Source organism: Phoxinus phoxinus (assembly GCF_949152265.1).
Source record: "Phoxinus phoxinus genome assembly, chromosome: 10".
Classification (NCBI taxonomy): Eukaryota; Metazoa; Chordata; class Actinopteri; order Cypriniformes; family Leuciscidae; genus Phoxinus; species Phoxinus phoxinus.
In genome coordinates, this window is record NC_136885.1 from 22,379,586 (window position 1) to 22,404,397 (window position 24,812).

General features: G+C 40.1%; 1 protein-coding gene across 1 annotated transcript in view; it reads left to right on the forward strand.

Annotated features, from left to right (window-relative positions):
* The window catches only part of npr1b (natriuretic peptide receptor 1b), a 52,693-nt gene that overhangs the window by 9,222 nt on the left and 18,659 nt on the right, over positions 1–24,812 (forward strand). Inside the window, exons 8-10 of the mRNA XM_079627028.1 lie at positions 13,442–13,629; positions 15,004–15,117; positions 17,956–18,091. Of these exons, the coding sequence (XP_079483154.1) occupies positions 13,442–13,629; positions 15,004–15,117; positions 17,956–18,091 (438 nt within the window). The remainder of the gene's footprint in view (positions 1–13,441; positions 13,630–15,003; positions 15,118–17,955; positions 18,092–24,812) is intronic.

Here is a 24,812-nt window from a genome sequence, read left to right on the forward strand (position 1 = left end):
TGTGTTCAGACTAACACATTCAGCATATTACACAGAACGCATGAATAAGAGTGAGTGGAGGCGAAGGATAGAGAGATGAGGGACAGCAGGAAAAGAGTATGATGTCATTGTTAATTTGCTGATTCTCCAAACTTTTCTCAACCATGATTGAACTACTCAGAATGATGTAACAGTAATCTACTGAATTGTTTTTTCCATTCTCCCAAACAATATGCTTGATTCGGGCCAGACTCAAACCTAAGTCTCCTATGAGCGCCACAGCTCGATATGTCAACAACAGGAGATTCCGTTTTATAGTAACAGTGAAGAAGTGCATCACAAAATGTAGCTCGGCATCAGATTAGTTCTTCCGGTAACGGGAACTCAGGAAACCTGTATCTATAAGTTTTGAATGGATAAAATGTGCTTTAACCTTTTTTCAGGTCCCAAAGGGGTATAAAAATGTCAACTGAACAACATTTATTAACAGAGGCTATGACCCCTGTGAGCATGCAATACATTTTAGCACACACTATCTGATCTGTTGGCATTTCCTGCAAAAACAGAGTTTGTATTCATTCAGTGTGTTCATTTCTAACTGGAATATTTTAATGGTTCGTCATTAGTCACTGGATGCTCTGTTGAGTCACTCAATGAACAGCTAGTGAGAAATGTAATGTTGTACTAACACATAAAAAGTCAGATGAATGAAGCAGTGGATGATGTCTCCAGGTGGGGGCTGCGTGTATGGTTTAAAATTAATCTTTAAAACATTTAATAGTTCAATAATCTTAAACGGGTGGTAAAAAGCCATTTCCACAAGATGTAAAATACATATCTGATGTCCCCAGAGTGTGTGTGTGAAGTTTTAGCACAAAATACCCCACAGATATTTTTTATATAGCATGTTAAAGTTGTCACTTTTTGAGGGTTTGCAAAAATGCACCGTTTTGTGCCTGGCCCTTTAAATGCAAATGAGCTGCTGCAGAGGACGGGGTTTCAAGAGCTCTTGTGTGTTAGCAGCTGCGATTACCTCAGGCAGACACACTATGACAGAATCTGTTCTGCCTTTAATGTTAAAACGGAGTCAGACAAAGATGGAGAGACTCAAGAAGTTACAACCCTATGGTTACAACATGTAGAATGCAACAGGACGTCTCTGAATGGTTAGTTGATGAATTTACGTTGCTGATGTGGAAGTTAACTATCTTCAATTCTGTCATGGTAATCATTCGTATAGGAACTGTTGTGAGATGCACACAGAGTGACTTTCTATTGCATGTGAAAAGATGGATGCTAAAGTTTGAGCTGACTCACAAATGTTGTTATGAAGGTGAGGAAGGATGAACCCAATTGCAGACAGTAGTCAAGGCAACACGATTTATTATACAAATAACAGGGAAAACAAAGCCCACGAGGGGGCAAAACAAGATATGGAGAACAAGATATGACAATGGAGACTAACTAGACTGAGACAGATAACTACAAGAAACAAATAACTAATACTGGTAATAGCGTAACAGGACAACAGCTCTTGACAAGATACTCACAGACTGACATAGGTTTGACAAGGATTAACAATGAACCGACACAGGACAGCAAACACAAGGGGATTAAATAGGGAGACTAATGATAACAAAACAGGTGACACAGGTAAAGCAATAATGACAAAACGAGGATAACAAGTAGGGCGGGGCTAGATGACGAGACAACAAGCACATGGCCCAACAAGGCCATGTGTTTGCACATAAAACATGGGTCTGTCATGATCCTGCCACAAGACTTAAAGAAAGACAAGGACTAGATGGCAGAATCATGACAGAACCCCCACCTTAAGGAGCGGCTTCCAGACGCTCCTCAAGGGGACATCAAACACGGGACATGACAGACTGAGACAAAGACACAAACCAACTAAACATGACAAATAACAATAAAGGCATACACGAAAACACGACAACAGGGTTGGGATGCAACAATAAAAATAACAAACACGGGAGGGGGGGCGGGGAAACAAGAGAGTTCATGGGGAAATGTCCAGGGTGGATGGGTGGGACTGTGGTCTTGGGTCTTCCGGACGAGGGCTGTGGACAAGGAATCCGGGTAGGCTTGGATGGGGACACATGAGGAACAGTCTTGGGGGAAACAGTTCGGGGCTGAGTGCAGACAGGGCTGACTGGGGAAACACAAGGCGACTTGATAGGGACAACAGGGGGCGACGATACGGGACGAATCTTGATGGGGGACAAAGTAGGAGATGAAGCAGGACTCAAGACAGGGGATGTAGTAGGTGGCTGGGCAGTGGAGAGAGGCAATGCAGCAGCAGGCTGCGGAGCTGGAACCGGGTTATAGAACTCTGCAGACGAATCAGAACCAGCGCTCCTCACATCAGACTCGGAAGATGCGCTTCTCATGTCTGATTCAGGATTCGCGTTCTCTGCAGCCGACGCAGGAACAGCAATCCGAGCAGCCGACTCAGGAACAGCAATCCGAGCAGCCGACTCAGGAACAGCAATCCGAGCAGCCGACTCAGGAACAGCAATCCGAGCAGCCGACTCAGGAACAGACCTCTCTGCAGCTCTAGGCACGGGGTCTGGGGACAAGACAGGCTTGACAGGGACTTCTAGGATCTTGACGAGACGTGACAAATAATCAGACAGGGTCTTGGCAGCAATGACGACAGGCATCTCCTGACTAGCTGAAACCGACTGTAACACTGCTTTAGCAGCAGAATCGGCCGCGGCTCTCTCTTCAGCTCTCACGACTGCAGACTCATGAGCAACCCTCTCTGCTGCCGGCACTGGAACAGCGTTGACTGAAGCGGGCTCTGGAACAGCGTTGACTGAAGCGGGCTCTGGAACGGCGTTCACTGCTGCAGCGGGCTCTGGGGCGGCGTTCACTGCTGCAGCGGGCTCTGGGGCGGCGTTCACTGCTGCAGCGGGCTCTGGGGCGGCGTTCACTGCTGCAGCGGGCTCTGGGGCGGCGTTCACTGCTGCAGCGGGCTCTGGGGCGGCGTTCACTGCTGCAGCGGGCTCTACTCCAGGCAGAGACGAAGGACGGGGGGCTCCCTTCCTCCTCTTTCTCCTTGGCCGCGGAGCAGAGACCACAACCGGGCTTGTGACAGGTAGGGGAAGCTCAGCGGGAACCGTAACTGGTGCTGGGAGGACAGACTCTGGCAGGGTTGACTCCGTCGCTGAAGACTCCGAAGCGGACTCCCACGAGATCCGTCTCCCTCGCTTGCCGCGGAGACTTACAGGTGCGGATGGAGTCTCAGGAGTTGTGGAGGAGCCTACCTGGTTCCCAAACGTCGCAACGCCTATCAGCCGACCCTCAGGAATGACTGGCAGCCAGGCAGAAGGTGAAGACCTCGTGGAGGAGTCCTGCAGCTCCTCCCGACACAAACGGTCCACCACTTCCCGAAACGGACGGCGGATCAGCCCCTCCCGTTCATTCAAAGGAGGAGGACCATTGAGACCCGCGATGAAGTATGAATTGAGGAGGATCTCTGGCAAGAACCTCCTCCTCTCTTCCACGTCGTGGGCGTACTCACTCAACGACCTCTCTCCCTGGGGGGAAAACGGTGCCTTGCCACTCCTCTCATGTCGGAGGTAGTCGACAGCCACCATTGTTCAAGGGGATCAGATTGTCCCTCGGCAGGAAAAGACAAACTGTCTGCTGGGTTCCTCTTTGGTCGGTTCATTCTGTCATGAAGGTGAGGAAGGATGAACCCAATTGCAGACAGTAGTCAAGGCAACACGATTTATTATACAAATAACAGGGAAAACAAAGCCCACGAGGGGGCAAAACAAGATATGGAGAACAAGATATGACAATGGAGACTAACTAGACTGAGACAGATAACTACAAGAAACAAATAACTAATACTGGTAATAGCGTAACAGGACAACAGCTCTTGACAAGATACTCACAGACTGACATAGGTTTGACAAGGATTAACAATGAACCGACACAGGACAGCAAACACAAGGGGATTAAATAGGGAGACTAATGATAACAAAACAGGTGACACAGGTAAAGCAATAATGACAAAACGAGGATAACAAGGAGGGCGGGGCTAGATGACGAGACAACAAGCACATGGCCCAACAAGGCCATGTGTTTGCACATAAAACATGGGTCTGTCATGATCCTGCCACAAGACTTAAAGAAAGACAAGGACTAGATGGCAGAATCATGACAAATGTACTCTTATACAACAACTTTTCCTCTTCTCAACATGGACTGAGTTTCCGGGGGCGCGGATTATGTACATTTTAGGCTTACTGATGTCACTAACCCAGGAGGAATGTCGTGTAACGTTAGTCCCTACCAGCCGTTTGTTGTAGTCCTTTTCTTTAAAAGCAAATATCTTCCTTTGCTTTGAACTTTGTAAGCGTTGTAACTTTGCAAATGTTGTTTATACTCAAACAGCAACATTACACACTAACTAAAGTTAGAAAAGTGAAATCATACTTAAGCAAATATAGGCTACAGGTGAAACTCGAAAAAAAATTAATATCGTGAGTTTCACCTGTAGCTTATATATTTTTTATCTATTTCTCATACTGTACAGTTAATGTTTTGTTGCCTAAATTCACTTGTAGCGTTTAAAACTTTAAGACTTTTTTTATTTTTTAAAATACTAGGCTATAGTATTAGCCATTTATTGGTTATCAGCCATAACATAAAAATATTTTTTGACTTCGTTTCGGACAGAATTGATATCAGTGCCTTCCTAAATGAGGATTTGGCGTTAGATGACATAGGGAATGTTTTTGTGGATGCAGAGATGTTTTGGTGTCTCTCTAGCTGATTAACATGTAGCGATTACCTGTGGAGCCGTAACCTTTTACGTAGATCTGGGAAGAGCAGAAATGCTCTTCCTCACCTCCTGCCTCTTTCCTCTCAACTCTCTAAAAACACCCTCACATCATCAGCAGCAGGAAGACAACACATGGAGACAACACCGCCTCCTGTGAGATTGGAATCTCTGATGTATTCCTGCTCTTCTCCTGGAGTTTTTCATGCGAGTGCTCTTTGGAGATTCAGAATGCTTGTCTCTTTAAAGTGCAGTACTAGATTAGTAAAACTGAGATCATCAAGTGCATTTTCTTTGAACTAAACTATATTATCTGGACGGGGACAGATTGGAAAACACCCAGCTCATAAATGCAGTTGAAAGTGGACTTGAACTTTCTTCCTTGTCATTGAGGCATTTAAAGAGCTTTAGCTGGAGATTGCAAAGTCCGACGTGCAGCTAGTTCATAATTACAACCATCTGAATGTCCATTCAGTACTCTAAACATTAATTTTTTACATTATTATTTAGTCACATTACACAAACAAATTGACGAATGCACGCATAATCATAACACTTCTTAGTGCTGAAGTGATGTGCACTTAGCTGCTGCTTTGCTCTTGGATAAAATCTCCAGCACAGCAAGGCCGTTAATGGCCAGAAGTCAGCAGGTGCTTCAACATCAATCTCTCTCTCTCTCTCTGTCTCTCTGTCACTCACACACAAACACACTTCAAAGATGCTCTGTTGATGAGGACTGTTTCCATGTACCCAATCACTTCAATTACACCTGCACAAAGTGGAAACCAGTATCAAAAAAGAAGAGGACCTCGACTCAAGAGTGCCAACAGGAAGGTCTATTTTTCAAACTCATCAACCAGATTTTGGAGATCTTACATTTAGATTTCTGAACAAGGGCAAACAGAACTATATGAGCTCTTCAAAATGAGTAGAGCTCATTTTATGGAATTGTTAATAATTCCTCCCCGATTCCTCTTCTGATGGAGCGGTAGCATCAGTCTACCCCGTCGTCATCTTTTCAACTAAAATACCAATCTTTGTGTCTACAGCTTCATGGCCTCTTGTCGTCATGGTTGCCGAGCGCAAGAGCGGCCATGCTGAACTAAACTACCCACAAGGCCGTGCTCCGCTTCTCTCTGCGTTTCCATCCATCTGGATCAGCTTAAAAATTTATCTGAACTGAGAGGTAGAGAAAGATGCAAAAGAAAACTAAAAAAAATTGTACACTCATATCTGCTTCTCTGCTTGAGGAATGCTGTATTTTGATATTTCAGGTCAATATTTCACATAGTTTCTGACTTTTGGATGTAATGCAGTGTAACTGAACACCTCCAGACCTAAACCCAAACATATCTAAAGATTCCTTCGTAGAGATGAAGGCCTGTCTTTATTTTGGTCTTGAATCTGCCCCCTGTGAACAGAATACTCAAATCATAATGTTTCTCTTCGTGACAGCAGAACATTGGGTTCAGTTTAATACAACCATGACCTCACATCCTCTGGATTGAGGTAATGTTAGGCAGACCTCCCTTACATCACACAGATTCCTGCGCTAATATAATTTGTAACTCTATACTGGCTTATGTTAAACAGCATTAGAAGAGAAACATGACAGGCTTGACATGACAGACAAAAAATGGTGCCAGAACCTGCATTTTTAGTTGCTTGCAGTCAAACACTAGATTGCCGTTAAGCAGTCCTCTGAGAGTCCTCTCTGCTCACTTGTTTCCCCCCAAAGGCTGTTTTTGTTCTTAGATTTATTAACTTCCTTGTGTCCATTTTTGATGAGCATGATTGGAAATCTCAATTTTTATGCAAAATCACCATTTTAAAGACTGAGAGCAATTTTCTTTCTATGTTGAATGATGCATTTCTTTTTTAAACAGGAAATCTAGGTGGGAAATATTAGGGGATCATCTTTTGTTAAGTCACATTCATGAATTATGATTTGCTACTTGTCGGTTGCAGGTGGTATTTGGGGGTGGGACTCTCTTGTTCTAGAGAGCACTTGATTGGACAAAAATCAGTGTAGTGCAAGATGAGTCTTCTATACTCAATTTGTGTAAAAAAAAAAAAAGTAAGTTCTAAAAGTTTTTTACGTTATTTTTGGAATTACACTACACCTCAAACATTGACTGAAATCCACAAAACTCTTTTACAATGTTAAAATATGTTTTAAATGTATGCACGGCTGCACGCGAAGTCAGAGCTGAAGAAGAAGCCGTGTCTTGAAATAAACACGATGGTATTCCCCTCGCCCTAATCCTCCTCCTCCTCCTCTTGGGGATTGACTCAACCATGTTCATTTTCTCTTGTTCATTGATAGACACTGGCTGCTTCTTCATCTCCGACTTCGCGTGCAGCCGTCACCGTGCACGAGCGCAAAACCTCACAACACCCAGCCCCTGTCGGTGATTGGTTGAACACTATTTATTTTGGTTTTGAGTGGTTGGTGAAACCAATTGTTTTTGTGTGCAGATCTCAGAGCCTAGGGTGCCTACAGAGACGCGTTTTTTTGACGACCTGCTTATGGGGCGGGCAGCTAGCGGATCGTTAGGAAAGATTATGAATGTGATCATTTATTTTTGGGCCTGAAATCGCTGATACAACCTTTAAAACTGTAGTGATAGTTTTATTGGATAAAATTAGATATGAGATTTTTCATATTTTGAGACAAAGCAATGGCACTGACATATTTTAAGAGCAAGCTGCTTTCAGTTAAAACGGCTCAAACATGCATTTTAGTCTGGGACTAATCTGAAGCCTTGTCTGTGAAACCGGGGGAAGATGTACTACTGGCGTGCCATATGAATAAATAATACATAAACATTCACATATATCTATTCCATAAATGTAAAATAAATGCTGATGCAGTCCCTTTAAACCGCATCAGGCCCTTCTGTCTAATTTGTGTTCTTATGCGAAGCCAAGCAAAAAGCTCTTGTGAGAGTTGTGCTTTAAGCTTTCCTTTCCTTCCTCTCAACCCCGTTTGATGCTGTAGAATTGACATTGTGATAATCGACGTTTTCTTCACTCTCACAGTGAGATTTGGTCCGGATGATTTGCCCCACTCGATATTGTAGAGTCTGAACACATCACTCCAAATCTCTCATCTTCTGTCAGATCACCCAAGGCACAGATGGATTATCTTGTCAACAAATAGCTGAATAAATGAGCATGCATAAAGCCCGTCCGTGTCCCTGTCTGCTCCCCATCATGGTCACATGCACGTGAGAAAATGGGATTCAAGGATTCCATCCAGATCAATAGAACTGCTGCTATTTCCTGTTGTAATTGCTCTGATCTAGCCATGGAGTGTTTTGTGAGTGTTGAGCCTGCATTTTAGTGTCGATATTCTTTAGAAAAACGGACTGAAGAACCCTAATCACTGGGTAAAGGGAAGGGTGGCACAGCTTAAACATAGCAGATCAAGTCCTGCATTTACATGGACTAGATTAGAGTCCGTGCAGGAATGAAGCTGTAAGAGTCTGCTCTGATTGATCAAACATTTTCATCAATTCTCAGATCATAGAGCTACAGTCTGTTTATAATGGGTCTTTTTTTATTTAAAGAAAATGCGGACAGACAGCAGAAAACAGAATAAAACAAACAGTAAGAGCAGAAAACACATTGATGTTGTGAACATGGAGTTGTTTATTAATTATGTTATTTTCAGAGAACACAAGCGGCCTTGTATACTTTAAACTCAATACACAGAAAAATGTACACTTGTACTCTGATTCTGGCTGTCAGTGTAATTGTAGCAGGTTGCTTTTAGAGAATGGCATTGGTTTTTCTGAGCTGAGCCCATCATTATCGTTCCTGCGCAGTGTGCGGCCATTTTTCTCGATTGCAATTACAACGTACCTCCTCATCTGATTGCATGCAAGCTCCTTGTTGGGAGGGCAGACTCTCTCTTACTCATGGTCTAGTTGGTGTGATGATATAATGGAGTGCACAGTTTTGAAATAATAGACAATTCTCTCGTCTACATAAAAAAATTAAGTTTTTTTTTCTCAGCCCATTCTATTCAGAAGAATAGGAGCCTGCTATGTTTATAAAGTTTCAATATAAAATGTAATCTTTGACAAATAGCAAGCAAAGCATGTTTTTATGTCCTGTCTATTCATATTCTTTACTGACACAGTGACTGAGATGCCCAAACCATGGCTCACAGTCCAAGGTTGGCCCATGATGACCTTTGATTTGGCCAGCCATATCACATCACAAGACAATTTATCTTTTTGCTTTAACATTTTGTTTTGTTTTCATTTTTCATTGAAATGCATACAATATAAATTAATTGACAATTGTACATTTTAATGATATAATTCAACAATTACTTCAGTTATTCGGTTAGATATAATTCAACAATTACTTTTGGTAGAACTTTTGGTCAGCTTTGTTTATTATAATGCTTTAAGGTGAAAGAAAAGGTAAGATGCTTAAAATCAAGTTTGCTATGAGACAAATTTGATCAGTTGCCTAAAAAAAGCTGTTTTCTGTTACATGAAGTGGGTCGTCTCATCGGGGTGGACATACTGACTGAGTGTAGCTTTAAATAGTTGTGGTGTGACATAAATATTTAAAATACATTCTCAGTGTGAGGTCAGTTGTTTTTTTGCTCATCATTTTAGATAAAGTATAATATGTCACTGCTTCAGATGCCATGTTGACCTATTCACAGTGTGTTCTTATTAGATGCCTTCTTACAGTACCTAAGCAACCAACTAGTGCTTTTGTAGACTGAACTCTGTTGAGTATATGCAGAAGTTAAACTCTATTTGGCCCACAAAAACACCCACTCATGGTCTGTCACTCCTGTCCAGGGAAAACATGTTTAGGAATGTTTTTACGTGTGCGTCTGAGGAAAGCGAAGTGCCTGGACTCATTTGCTCAGTGCTAGTTAATGTTTAACAGAGTTGAAAATAGCAATTCTCTCCGTTAGGTTGGATATCTGCCAGCAGTCCCTCTCAAGGGCTTCATCTGATAATGATGTGCATTTGAGTGTGTAATGGACTGCTTTATCTCTCTGATGGTTTGCTTCTCACACCTGACATACTCCTTTCCCAAACAGAATTGCATTTATATGGACGTGCCTTCGTAATCATAGCAGAAATGTAGTCAGTGCAGTAGTCGCTCTTGTTGGACCTGATCTGTCATGGACGGGGAAGTCTCTCTCTCTCTCTCTCTCTCTCTCTCTCTCTCTCTCTCTCTCTCTCTCTCTCTCTCTCTCTCTCTCTCTCTCTCTCTCTCTTTCTTTCTTTTTGATAGACAGCTACTGTAGGTTTGGCTATGGCAAAAGTCATGTTGGGCTTCTGTGGTTGTTCAGTATTGACTGTTGAGACACAGAGAACTGAACCTCTGACTCACTCACAGTAGGACTTCTCCCTCTTATATTCCCCCGTTTTCACATTTATGTGTTAATTTAGTAGCCTGCAGACTGATATGTGTGTGTTTTTCATATTAAATCTCTATCCATAAGTGTTTTACTCTGATGGTGGTGAGAGGGCAACATGTCAAAATCACATTTTAAGATGTGTGCTGTATTTTACCCTCTTTACTTAGCTGAAACCATGTTCCCAAAAATATCTAAACCGCCTTAAAGGGGTACGTCACTGCTGGAAAAATGGGCTTTCAATAAAACTTGGCTGCCTATATACAGTAGAAAGGCAAAAATTGATACCTGACTAGAGAAAAAAGGCTGTTGTCTTCCCTTTTGTCAAAATAGGTAGAAAAATATTCTTCCTGGGTGCAAGAAACAGAAAATCTGAAAAACTATTTTGTAACATTTCAAACGGAGGGAAAAAACTGAAAGAAACTGCCATTCTATTAGTACCGCCCAACCTCCCAAAGCAAAATACAGTCACATGCAGATAAAAAAAAAACCAAATAAAAATAAGACTTTCCCATAAGACTAAAGAGTAGACATACAGTACTATATAATATGATAGAATTTTCAGTGATTAAACGTACCCTTACAATAAATGATCTTTTAATAACCCTCTGTTTATCCGACTGTGCATGGGCAAGGATTCAAAAATATTACAAAAGTATAATGTGTAGTTTTAACGAAAGCCCTGGTCAAAAATTCTGCCAGATGACGCGTTTTACATCACATTGTTCATTTACATATACTACCGACATCGTAACAATACAAAACTGTTACAAAAAGAAGTTACACCTTAAAGGTAGAGTTAATGCAAAAATAACATGTTTATTCACCTACATGTTGTTCCAAACCTGTACAGAGAATGCTGAAGAACGTTGGGATCCAAACCACATTGGTTCTGAATGGCTTTCATTTTATGGACAAAAAACACTGAGACATTTCTCAAAAAAAAATTATGCGCTGTAATTCATACAGGTTTGGAACGACATGAGGGGGAAGTAAATAATGACAGAATTGATATTTTTGGGTGAACTATCCATTTAAAATGGTCAGCCAGTCGCTGATTTGTTGCTGATCCAAAAATAAAATTCTACCAGCTAATGACCAGATTAGACCAGTTAGAAACCAGTGCGTTTCCTTTGTGTGCTGAGGCATAGAGATGTTTTTTTAAGTCCTGTTGAGAAAATGACAAAGCTTTCAAATTAGGTTGTTGAGGATACAGATGCTATGTTAGATTTTGAAATATACACATTTGCCCAACTCAACAAGCTTTGCTTGTCGTTGTCATTGGACTCTCTCATTACCCAGATCTGCCAATACAAAGATAGACTGAGACAGACTGACTGTCTTGTCTGTCTCTATCATGTCTATCTATTCTGACCTTTACAGGTTGACACTGATCTGTTTGTTCTCAGGCTACGTTTACAGGTTAATACTTTTGTTTCAGGTTCCTAAAAAGTCTTTTGTTTAAAATACTTACTCATTTTGTTTGATTTGTCAATTTAAGCAGATTTTTTTTGTGTACATGTTGAATTATATCCTCTGTCTATTTCTGTTATCTTGCCTCTGAAGTCTCGGATAGATAAATGGATAAATAGATGGATGGATAGATTGATTGATATTCCCCGTGATCATTCTCTTGTATTCCATCATTTTATTGGCAGAGAGGCTTATAGATAGTTGTTCATTTAGAATTCTTCTAAAATTCTAAATCCATCTCTCACCTTGTGTTCGTTATTATCCTCAAACTGAAATCACAGTGTTACTGAGCAACACACACACACACACACACACACACACACACACACACACACACACACACACACACACACACACACACACACACACACACACACACACACACAAACTGGCTGTTAGCTTATGTCTCCTGTAATTACCCTCCTTCTGCAAATGACTGTCAAGTCAAGTTCTAACTCTCTCTTTCTCTCTCTCTCTCTCTCTCTCTCTCTCCCTCTCCCCCCGTCTCTGTGATCACTTCACTCATTTGATCAGAGTTAATGAAGCATTTTTCTTTCTTTCCCTATTTGTGGTTCCTTCTCTCGCCTGTATGTTTTGTCATCAGAAATGTTGAGAAGAAGCTTAACATCCTTTTCAAATAAAATCTCTCCCTTATCATTTTTATGAAACATCCTGTTCAGCACAATACCACATGAATAATGGAAATATAAAATGTTTCTACTGGTTATATTTACACTGTGAGAATCATTTTCTTTATCAGTTTTTTCCCCAATAAAAATATCTAAACATCTTTTAAACATTATATATTTATTTGAGAAGCAAAACTGTTTAATATTTTAGGTCAGGTGTTCTCCAAACTCATCAGGCATTGTAGGAGAAGACTCAGAGCTGTTATCTTGGCAAAAGGAGGTTGCAAAAAGTATTTAATAAAAGGGTGCCAATAATTGTGGCCAACGTGTTTTGGAGAAAAACATTTATTTCATAATGTGATTTAGCCCCACTTTCAATTCTCTTGCTTAAATGAAAGGTTAGAATTTTGGCAATTTTTTGATTGAAAGATCAAAAGGATAAACAATGCAGATAAATTTTTTACAGCCAGTTTTGATCATATTTACCAGGGGTGCCAACAATTTTGGCCATGACTGTATATGTATGTATATATATATATATATATATATATATATATATGTGTGTGTGTGTGTGTGTGTGTGTGTGTGTGTGTGTGTGTGTGTGTGTGTGTGTGTGTGTGTGTGTGTGTGTGTGTGTGTGTGTGTGTGTGTGTGTGTGTGTGTGTGTGTGTGTGTGTATATTCCTGGAAAAGACAAAAATACTGATTAGGAAAATTATTTTATGCATTGTGAATTAATCATCAAAGTCATGTTTTAATATATGACGTGCGATGCTAAAAGCATAGAACAGACAGTCCAGATTCACTCAGAGCCATAAATGCATTAATGCACCATACAGACACACTTACACAAACATGAACTAAAATGAACGTGCACATGCTAATTCCTGTCTGGATGTGTTATATTGGCGCGTCATGCTGAGGTAATGACATTATGATATTGATTACGAAGTAATTTCTGGTAAACATGCTAATAGGAGTACAAATAAAGCTATATTTGAGCTTCTATCACTTAAGGAAGACGGATATCCTCAATGCTCCATAGAACCAGAATATGTGTTTGTGTGTGTAGGGGAGGGAATTATGAGGAGGCTAAAGTTTTTTCTCATGTCGATATCCTTTGTTCTCTTTCTCTTTCTCATTGCAGTGGTGTTTGTGTGCTGTTCTCCGGATATTTTCCGGCAGTTGATGGTGCACTTCCACAGGGCAGGGCTCCCTAAGGAGGAGTATGTCTTCTTCTACATTGACATCTTTGGACGCAGTTTGGAGTCCAGGCCTTCACAACCATGGGCCAGAGGAGACCCAGATGATGTCTTTGCAAAGGAGGCCTTCCAGGTGATTAAAGCGTTTCATAAACATGAGAGAGAGGGATGGACAAATAGTGATGAGGAGATACACTGCCAATAATCATTTTCAGTTTCATTTCCCTGAGAAATTATCTTAGTTTTTTCTTACTCCACTGACATTTTTCTTTTCTTGTTTAAAGCAGAAATAAAACAACATTTTATGCGGTTTATGCTTAACAGAGGAACAATTTAATTCAATATATATTCTCTAATAAAATAAATGGTTACACTGGTTAGTAGACTGTTAGGACCATCAAATTAATTCTTACCAAATAAACTTAATTCAAGGTATTTTCTCAGAAGTTAGTCAGTTTGTATTGCTCTCTAAGGAGGTGTCGCTGGCTGTTGTAATCAGCTGTCTTTTAAAAATCTGTCCAGTAAGCCCTATGTCTGGACAGTAAGCTATCCCATACTAGTCTCTCTCTCTCTCACACACACACACGCGCGCACGCACGCACGCACACACACACACACACACGCACGCACACACACACACACACACACTCAACATCCTTAGTTTCATGGTCTGTTAAGTTTTGCTACCAGAAATATAACTGATATTATACAATTTGAGATAATTATTATGATCATGATAAAGGAGCAGAGAGACAGTTATGAAGCTTTTTCATCAGAATGGTTGTCTCATCTCGTGAACCTTAAAAAGAGCCTGGCTTTTAGTCTGTATGGTGACATAATAGCAATGCATTTTATTTAAACCCACTATAACACAAAACAATCCCTGCTATGCTTCAGGGGGCTCAAAATCTGAGCCATATTCTTATCAAAAGCTATGCAGGTCACTCTAGCTTTGGTCGGTGTCACAGAACCGCAGACAGCAGCCCCTACTGTGATAACAGCCGCCTGTTTTGGTAGTGGAAGGGTTTCTGTGCAGAGCGTGAGAAATGTCTGAACTCCAACACTAAGTACCTACTGGTGAACCCACGCACAGCAGATTCAGGACATGCTGATGCTCAATGGAGCTTAGCTTTGGTAGATTATGATTGCACACAATATAAAAACTGACCAACCTGACCAAATTACAACTATTCATATGCATTTAATAACCTTTGTATTTATTAGTATACAATTAACTTTGTATACTAATAAATTATCAAAATATTTTGATTGCTTATACATTGCAGAAACATACATGGTCTTATATACCGTTGTATATATATATATATATACACACACACACACACACACACACACACACACACACACACACACACACACACACACACACACACACACCACACACCACACACACACTCACTCACTCACAGTAGTTGTATATATTTTTTAGAATTAATAATTGCCTCTTAGAATAAATTTGTATATATTTTTTTTGTATATTTTTCAGAGTGTGAAGATTCTGACCTACCTAGAGCCACAGAATCTGGAGTACAAAGACTTTGTCACTCATCTAAAATCGGATGCCAAACGGATGTTCAACTTCACAGTGGAGGATTCTTTGGTAAGAGAGATCATTATGAAGTGATTTATTATTATGTCTATTTTGCCAAGACTCTACTGTGCTCTCCATCTTTTCTATCTTTCGTTGCAATTACCATTTATTTCTCTATTCTCTTATCTCGTTAAAAGTTCTGTGAGCCCCCATTACAGCCAGGCTCCCTTAATAAAGAGATTGAAGGGTCCTTCTTCCTCAAAATGAATAAATTCATGTTTTTCAGCCAGAGTGCATTATGTGTGTTTATCGTTTTTTTCTATAATAGTCATCTATTCACTAAATAATGCACAAAGGAACAGGATGTAATGCACTTTTGCTCTCTTTCTCTCCAAGCGGTAAAGGTTGAACATAATTGTGTGTGTGTGCGCGTGTGTGTGTGTGTGTGTGTGTGTGTGTGTTGTGTGTGTGTGTGTTGCTCAGAAACACTGTGATTTCAGTTTGAGGATAATAACGAACACAAGGTGAGAGATGGATTGTTTACTTGTACAGCTATCTTTGTGAGGACCAGTTTGAGTTTCAGACCATTGGAGTGAGGACAAAGAGAGTAAAGTGAGGACATTTTGGCCGGTCCTCACTTTCTGAGACCCCTTTAAAGGCCTGTTTGAGGGTCAAGACTGGGTTTTAGGGATAAGGTTATAATTAGGTTAAGGGTAGGTTTAGGGTAGGCCATTGCACACTGAGTCCGAAATTTTCGTATGCACCTTTATTTATATAGCGCTTTTTACAATACAGATTGTATCAAAGCAGCTTCACAGTGATAACATGAAAAAAAAAGAAAAAATTCATCATCGTCCACCTTAAGGCAGATCTATAATATTATTGAATATTAAATGTCCCCAAATAAGCAAGCCAGAAGGCAAGGCAACAGCAGCAAGGAACCAAAACTCCATCAGGTGACAGAATGGAGAAAAAAACCTTGGGAGAACCCAGGCTCAGTCGGGGGCCAGTTCTCCTCTGGCCAACGAGCGAACAGTGGATGATTATGATTCAGGAGCATTACAGGTCAGAAGTCAGAATGAATCAGAGTATTTGTCCAGTTCATATTCGTATTTCGTATTCGTGATTCGGTGGCTCTGAATTGTCAAAGCACCATTCAAACACCATTCAAACTGCTTGTTACGAATGCGAAAAACGCAGAAAATCGAACCCGTTTAGATTTTTTTTATGGCGGACGAAAGTTTCGGAGGCAGTGTGCAAGCGTGATTGACATAATGTGAGGTCGTATTTATTTTTTAACGTGCGAAAATTTTGGATGCGAATTTCGGACTCAGTGTGCAATGGCCTCAAGGGTTCGGGTTAGGCACTTAGTTGTAATGGACAAGGTTAGGGTAAACTGCTAGAGATTGCATTGTGTCAATGAATGTCCTCATAAAGGTGTGTGTGTGTGTGTGTGTGTGTGTGTGTGTGTGTGTGTGTGTGTGTGTGTGTGTTTGTTTGTTTGTTTGTTTGTTTGTTTGTTTGTTTGTTTGAGGCCCAGAATATGAAATTAATGTGACGTACACCTGCAAATTTTAGGTCAAATGGGTTTAAGCTGCTCTGCATCCATCAGGAGACTAAAGTTCATGTATTTTAATGCAAGACAAAAAAAATGATCTTGTTAGCTCATGTGTATGATGTATTTGCCTGTTAATGGGTGTGCTGGTTATTAAAGAGTATGGTGCATATAATAGGTGTGTAGACAGACAGGTAATTTAGTTCAATTCAGCAAATTCAATCTTTTTTTTCACAGTGCATATCAAAACAACATGCATACAGACACATTCACACAGACACAGGAGAGAAAACGGGTATTTTAAACGGGGTATTTAACTCCAGGGTGTGCTCCTGAGAGGAACTCTATGTTTATCTCTGTGCTCTCCTAGTTGAACAAGCTGTATGAGCACATCTGTCTTAATTTGTATGAGGCTTTGTGGATTTTCTCCTCAGTGTAGATTCTGATTGAGAGGTTTGCTTCGGAGACCATATTCAAGTGTTTTTCTGTGTCCCAGTTCACATACAGAAAGTGACAGGGCTTGAGTGAGATGAAATATGAAAAGAAAAAACTCTTTACCCAGCGACTGTGCCTTAAAAAAGCAACTCTCTCATCAGTTCTGTTCATTTACATGAAAATTAATATCTGCAGAGGTAAAATGGTCTGAATGAATTGGGACAAAAGATTAAGAGAAGAAGCATTTTACCCTCTGGCTCGCACAGTCTGACTTTAATTTTTCATTTCTGACAAATATTTGGTAAAGGATTCAGATCAGGTGTATTCAGAAAACCAACAGCATAATAACATGCTCCAGGTAGGATGTTTGTGAAGAAAATCAATCTAACATGTCTATCAGTACCAGGACGATTCACTCTGGATGCTAGACTGCACATAGGATAATTAAACAGTAATATATATATTAGTGATTTTGACTGTACTGACACTATTGGATGAGAACTGAACTGACATAACTGTTTTCTCCAGGTCAGCTTTATAGCAAATGTATGATTTAATCGTCTTTATACAGTTATTGAACAGAACTGAATCAACAACACTGAACTGACCTCAGCTGAACAATGACACTATTTTCTCTTTAGAGCTGTTTGAAGCAGAACTGAACTCTGTTTGCATCATTGAATCATTATTTTCCTCATTGAATCATTGCATCATTGAATCATTATTTTCACTACAACTTCCGTGAAAATCTGCATTGTATAAATTACAAAGGCGTATTGTGTAAAGGAGACTTGACTTGTAAATTGAAAATAAAGGTAAATAAATAGTTTTATAAATCTTTGAGGAGCCTCATAGTGATGATTATGAAATTTTCACTTATATGTGCATTCACTTATTTGGATATTTGATTCTTTCAGATGAACATCATCTCAGGTGGTTTCTATGACGGTCTGATGTTGTACTGCAATGCTCTAAATGAGAGTCTTTCAGAGGGACACGATCGACCTTCAGGAGAGTCTGTCACAAAGAGAATGTGGAACCGGACATATTATGGTGAGCACATAATCCAGTTATGAACTAATGATTTTTTCTTTCATAGCAACCAAACTATAGAAGACAGATCATTAAATGTTGATATAATTTAAAATAAATGTAATAAATAATAATAAATAAATACAAATTGTATTATTAATCTTAATAAAAATTATAGTATATCATTATAATGACTAAATTTTATTTTTTATAATTTCTTTAATAAATATGAAATTGGGACACATTCTTTTTCACCTGGCTGCAGTGCTTTGAATGAGAAGTAAAACATCATGATGCTGATCTTATATCACTGGCAGACCATGTATCCTTTTTTTTTTGGCATCTATTTTTGTGAAGCTGATTCATTTTAATATGTTTAATATGTTTGAGAAGCTTTCAAAAGCGAATAATATCCACCAAAGTCTGAAGCATATCTCTGGCCTTTTCTCCTCTCTTCTGTAGAGGTCACATTCTGCAGAAATGTCTTTCTTGTCTAACACTTTGGTCAATTGGGATTACTGAGAAAAGAGTTATGTTAATGTCTCTGGCTGAAGGTCAGGCGTTTTGAAAAAGAAAACGGATTCTTTTTATCTTCTCATGATGGTTAGGTTGTGTTGTGTGGGTTAAATTGTGGTTGGTTTAGACACATTTTTTTTCTGTTTGCAATATTTCGTGTCTTCAGCTCAATGATCTTTTAAACAAAGAAACATTGCTCCATCACAGTAACTCTGAAGGGCAAAGTGATTATTTATTTTTAAGTTCTTCCATGAGTTTGCTACATTTACATATTCTGCTCTGTAACAACAATAAATATGAGTACAAAAACAAATGCTAGTTTTGTATTGACATCGAATGCAATTTTTTTATGTGTTGCTTTTCCAGTATGGTGTAAGTATGCCAAAGAAAAAAAGAATACAATAGAAACAATAACAACTTTATTTCAGGGAGGCTCTTAAAAAAGCCTTGCCCAACTTGCTTAATCAAAGAGAAAGAGAAACAGGCTTTGGTCTGTGCCAGGTCCCGTTTGATTTCTATCAATTAAACAGAATATGTATGAATCTGCCCTGCAGCAAAAAGTCTGGCATTACAGACCCTTCTACAAACAGAAGCTCCCTGTAGAGACTGATCTGATGATGCACTTTCCAGAATTATGATGTACTTTCCAGAATTATGATGTGACTTTTATCAATTCTAAAGTTCAGAAAAAGAAAAGCGGTCCACGTGTGTGCAGACCCCCACACAGACAAACATTTACTGTAGTAGTAGTTTATTTGAACATGTAAAAAAAAATATATATATATAATATATATTAGGGCTGCACTAGCCTGGGAAAACCCAGACCACTTCAGGCAAATTTAGATTTGCTCTGCAAGTGGGTCTGGCAAAGAGCCCATTGAAACCCATTTCCAATCCGTCGAAATCGCGGCACCAATCAGAAACGTTTTACACGATGACGACAGAGCAGAGACGGTGACGCAGATTTTGTACATTACAGAGATGGATGCCGCCGTGGAACATCACAACATCACTCGTTCGAATCAGCTATCGCGTCTGTTTCAAGCGATTTAAAATTGTCATTTTCGTTAACACAAACAGAGAATTGCTGAGAGTCTCGAGATGTTTCTCCGTCGCTCTGCATACGTCATGTCATTCATCGCTCTGATTGGTTTTAGATCTATCCGACGTCCGTTGGTGGTGACGCCCCTGTGGAAATGAATTGTCTATGGAGCTTTGCCAGACCCTTACTCAGTTACAACTGAGAGTGGTCTGGGTTTTCCCAGTATATATATATAGACATGCATACATATACCAAATTAAAATGACAGCTAATTAAGGTCATGTACTTCTCAGCACAATATTCCAAAATTATTATAAGTAATTCAAATTTGAAATTCCCATGTTCAAAAAGGAGTAGGAAGAAGTTCATAACAAACTTTTCAGGTCCTACCCGCTTTCTCTATTTTTATCCTTTAGTTAATTACAAAACAATTTGATGCTTCTCTTATACCGGTACATACATCTTTACATACACCGTATATCTACCTACCTACTGTTCACATAAACCCATGCATTCACATAGATACAGATGCATACATACAAGCATACACACACATTTTTTTCAAAAAAAAATTCCCCTTTTCTTTTCTTCTTCATTTCCATCTATCTATAGCAAATCAAATAATAACACCTCTATACTAGACTTAATATGTAGACCAAGGAACCTGTATACAATACTGTAGCAGATGACACTCAGCTGCCTATTTGAAAATACATTTTAATTAATCACAACCTTAATAGATGGTGCAAATCCTTGTGATATCCTACGGTACGGTTTGTTTCTAGAGCTGATATACTGAATTCATATCAGCAGTGTTGTGTTGTTTGCCTTTGCATAGATTAATTGTGTATACAGAATGTGTTACCTTAAGGTTATTGTATATACAGTCCTTATGTGAGTGTAGTAGGTCCTTAGGTCCGTCTGCATGTGTACATAGTAGGGCTGTCAATTAAATATGTTAATTCAGTGTGATTAATTATAAAGTAAAAATAACAGGGTAAAAAATCCTGCAATTAATCAACCTGGTTGAATGGCCCCAAAGTTTGCTTCCGACAGATTGACAAATTCTGTTGAAGGCATCCTGTGGAGTATTGATAGACTGATGTTTATTGATATGGAAATATAACAATATGTTGACTTAAGACACTTTTTATAATGTATATTCTGTGTTTATTTGCTTCACTAATCTAATATAATTTTGTGTGTATGAAATTGATTAATTAGATTAATTAATCAGGCATATTATACAATTAATTTCAATGTGCATCAGAGTACATGCTCCTACTGCTTTTCTGACACACTGTTTTACATAATGTCTTCTTTCTCACCAAACTTACCCAGACTAATTTTTTTTTTCATACATTTACTTATTCATCCCTTAATAGTTAGTATGGCTTTTGGCAGCTTTTTCTCCTCCTAACTCTAATCAGCTCAGTGCAGACAGATTTTATGCATGTCTCAATCAGCTCCTAGTTCAGTAGTCAGGGCACTGATCAGGGAGTCTGCCAATTTAAGGGCTCTCTCAATCACAAAATCCTTCCTGTGTACTGAAACGTTCGCTCACCACATGTGTTTTGTCTGCTTGTTTGAGATCTTAAAGGAGAACTCCGGTCAATCTTAACATTGAGCTCAATTTTAACATTGAGCTAAATTTTTTGTAAATTTGGAGTGCTGTCAATACAGAGAACAACAACAAAAATCGGTGTTGCCTACACCGTGTTATTCTCTTTTTTAAATTTGCACCCTATTGACTTGAAAAGGGCAAATTTTAAACCTGCTTTTATTTCACCGTGTTCACTCTGAAGGAATCACTCAACATGGCTGGGCACTTGTATGACACATCAAGGATGATAAGAGAAATAAAAGCAGGTTTAAAATTTGCCCCATTCAAGTCAATAGGGTGCAAATTTTAAAAATAGGATAACACGGTGTAGGCAACACCGATTTTTGTCGTTGTTCTCTGTATTGACAGCACTCCAAATTTACAAAAAATTTAGCTCAATGTTAAAATTGACCGGAGTTCTCCTTTAAGTTTGTTTTGAATAGTTCTTTTAGACTTGCTGGAAATGTTATTTTACCTTGTATTTTGTCATGAATTTCGCACCACTATGGATACACCTGGTAATAACTGCTGGACAGACCGACGAGACGCCCTCACCTACATGTGTGAACACACACACTACGCCCTACTGGCGGGTCTTCTTCTGTAAACCCTTGGGGTTGTTATGCAATCTGGTGGCAGAGGCCAAAGAAAGAGAGGAAAAGGCGTGGCTCAAGAGGAGGTGTGAGACTCTCTCTCCTCGCTAGTTGCCTCAGTTCTATTATTTATTATTTATTTTTTGTCCATGGATGTCTCTAAACTTACAATGGCCACCCCAGGGGACAACCAGTCATGTGCCTGCCCGGCCACATGCAGTGCCCTCATCGCCGCTATGGATTCCCATCCCTTTCTGTGTGGTGTGCATGGGCCTTAAACACTCTGAAGAAGCAATTGATTTCACTGAGAATTGTAGCCATTGCCTGGCGCTCCCCAAGAAACTCTGGCGCTGCAGGTTCAAAGTGGCCGTTACACAGAGCACTGATTTAGGTTTGTCCAACTCCGGGGCCTCCCATGGTGCGGCCTCTTTGAGCTGGACAGACTAAAGCGACCCAGCTCTTTTTGAGGATGTCTTATCTGTCGAGCCCCCTTTTATGGATGAGCCGCTCAGCTCTGGGGACGAGGACGATGCTGGCCTTCTCTACGGCTCAAAAGATGAAGATGCCATCCCATCATCTGTAATGCCTCAGACGAACGCTCACGCTGCTTTACCCCAATCGGTCCTCTTCGAGGTTTGTGAGCAAGCGGCCACTCGCCTGAACATCGAATGGCCGGCTCTACAAAGTGCCTCTAACCAACAGGGGAACTATGACGGGAAACTCCTTGGACTCCATCCCGCCCCTAGAAAGCAGCTTTTCCCTGTCCTCCCTGCATGTGCAAAACACATGAGGAATTGCTGGGGAGACCTGCTCAACCTCAAACACGGTCTGGCATGTCATGGGTGACCCCGCCCGCCATTTGAGCCCTCTATCGCCAGGCACCTTAATCCCTCTCAAGATGAGCTGCTCGCCCCTCTCAAACCTGTTCTCCCTGGCAAAATGGAGAGCTTTTCCGCATCCTTCCTCCAGGCCTCTTATAAAGTTTTGGCTGTAAGAGCCCTCAACATCTCCTCCCTGTTTTCAGCTTACCAGGCCGAGCTCCTGGTAGACATGGGGGAACAACTGGAGAAAGGGTTGCCCTCACCCACTCTCTGGAAGGAGATTGTCACTGTTAATGACCTGGTTCTCTGTAATGCCCCTCAAGCTGTTCAAGCTAGTGGGCTTTCTGGCTCTCTCGGTTGTCGGAGAACGTGCACTGTGGCTTAATCTATCTGGTGTCGCCGATAGTGAAAAGCGGCTCCCTTCAAACTCCCTTTGACCCTAAACGCCCTCCGGACACCAATTCTGCCCTTCGTATTCCCCTGTTCAAAATACGGAGGCTGTCTTTTGGCAAGGTCAGCCCTTTTTTCTACTATTAAGGTCTATTTAGCGACTATTGCTGCATGTCATGTTGGGTTTGACGGCACCTTGGTGGGGCAACATCCCCTTTTTCATAGATTTATGAAGTGCGTTCACTTCCAGTCACAAGAAGAGCTGTTCCAGAGTGACCTCTCCATGGTGCTGGAGGCTTTGTCTCAACAGCCTTTTGAGCACCTTGGAAATATTTCCATTCAGCTTCTGTCTTTCAAGACAGATCTGCTCCTGGCCTTGACGTCGGCCAAATGTATCAGTGATTTGCATGCACTCTGTTCATTCCTCGTGCACTAAATTCTCTCTGCAGTGGATATAAGTTTTTTTCGAACAAGTCTACTGGCCCAGACGGTCTAAAGGCATGTCTTCTTAAATATTTTGCTCCTTAATTAAAAGTAGTTTTTGCAAGGTTATTTATTTTCTTTTAGACATGCACAGTGCCAAAACAATGGAAATTCTAAATAATTAGCCATTTGCCAAAAAAAAAAAAAAAGCCTGGTGCAAGTATCATGCCAAATGATTTTCGACCTATCGCAATAACTTCTATATTGTGTAAAATGATGTAGCTGATTTTGGTCAGTCATTTGACCTCCACTATGGACTCTATGCTAGATCCACTCCAGTTTGCATATAAGAGAGATAAGGGCACAGATGATGCTGTGCTGACTCTGCTTAATACAATTACAAATCATCTTATGCATCCTAAAGGATATAGGGTTTTATTTGTAGATTTCAGCTTAGCTTTTAATTCAATGAAGACACATATTTTCCTGAAATTGCTGATTGATCTCAATATCACATGGTTAGTTTTCTACATCACAAACTTGGTTTCCTGCCATCCACAGAGTGTCTGTGTCAGAGGGGTCATGTCTTATATGCTCACTGTGAGCACTGGATGTCCACAAGGCTGTGTTCTCTCCCATGCTCTTTTTTTCTCTTTTAACTAGAGTTTATGATAAATGAGAAACACTTTAGATTATTTAAATTTGCTGATGACATCATACTGTGCCTATAGGATTTAAGAGATTTCTCCTATTATCACCCATTCATTCACTCATGCCTTATTCCACATTTGACTTCCCTCACATTATACGAAAACCAGCAGGTGTCCTGTTGCCATGGGATCTGCTTCAAGTAAAAGGTGGTTTGATTTGGTTGTTTTTCCCACCCACACACAGCCAGGTGTGTTTCTGGAGACATTTGACCTAGCTAGTGGTCTAAATTGAGCCTAGCCCAGACTCATTCATACGGTAGCTTTAACTGTTGTCCTTTCTAGAATAAATTTGGTTTAAAACAGTTTGGAAAATAAAATGCGAAACAGTATAGTTATCAATTAAATAAAAATGTTTCTTTTCACATATAAAGAGGACCTTTATGTTTATTTCTTTTACATTTTCAACTTTATTTAATGTATAATGTTGCTGTTGCGCAAAAAGTCCAAAATCCTCTCCAACGGGAGTTGTTCATATCAGTAAGCACTGTTTCTAAACTCTCTGAAATCCCTTGATTGTAGGCTTGAGTTTTATTCCTTGAATGTAAACATTACAATATTCCTTATTGAAATAATTCCTGCTCAAGGCATATGAAAAAGGGAACGAGGGAACGTTAAGTTCCGAGTGTGTTGAAACTCACGGTTAT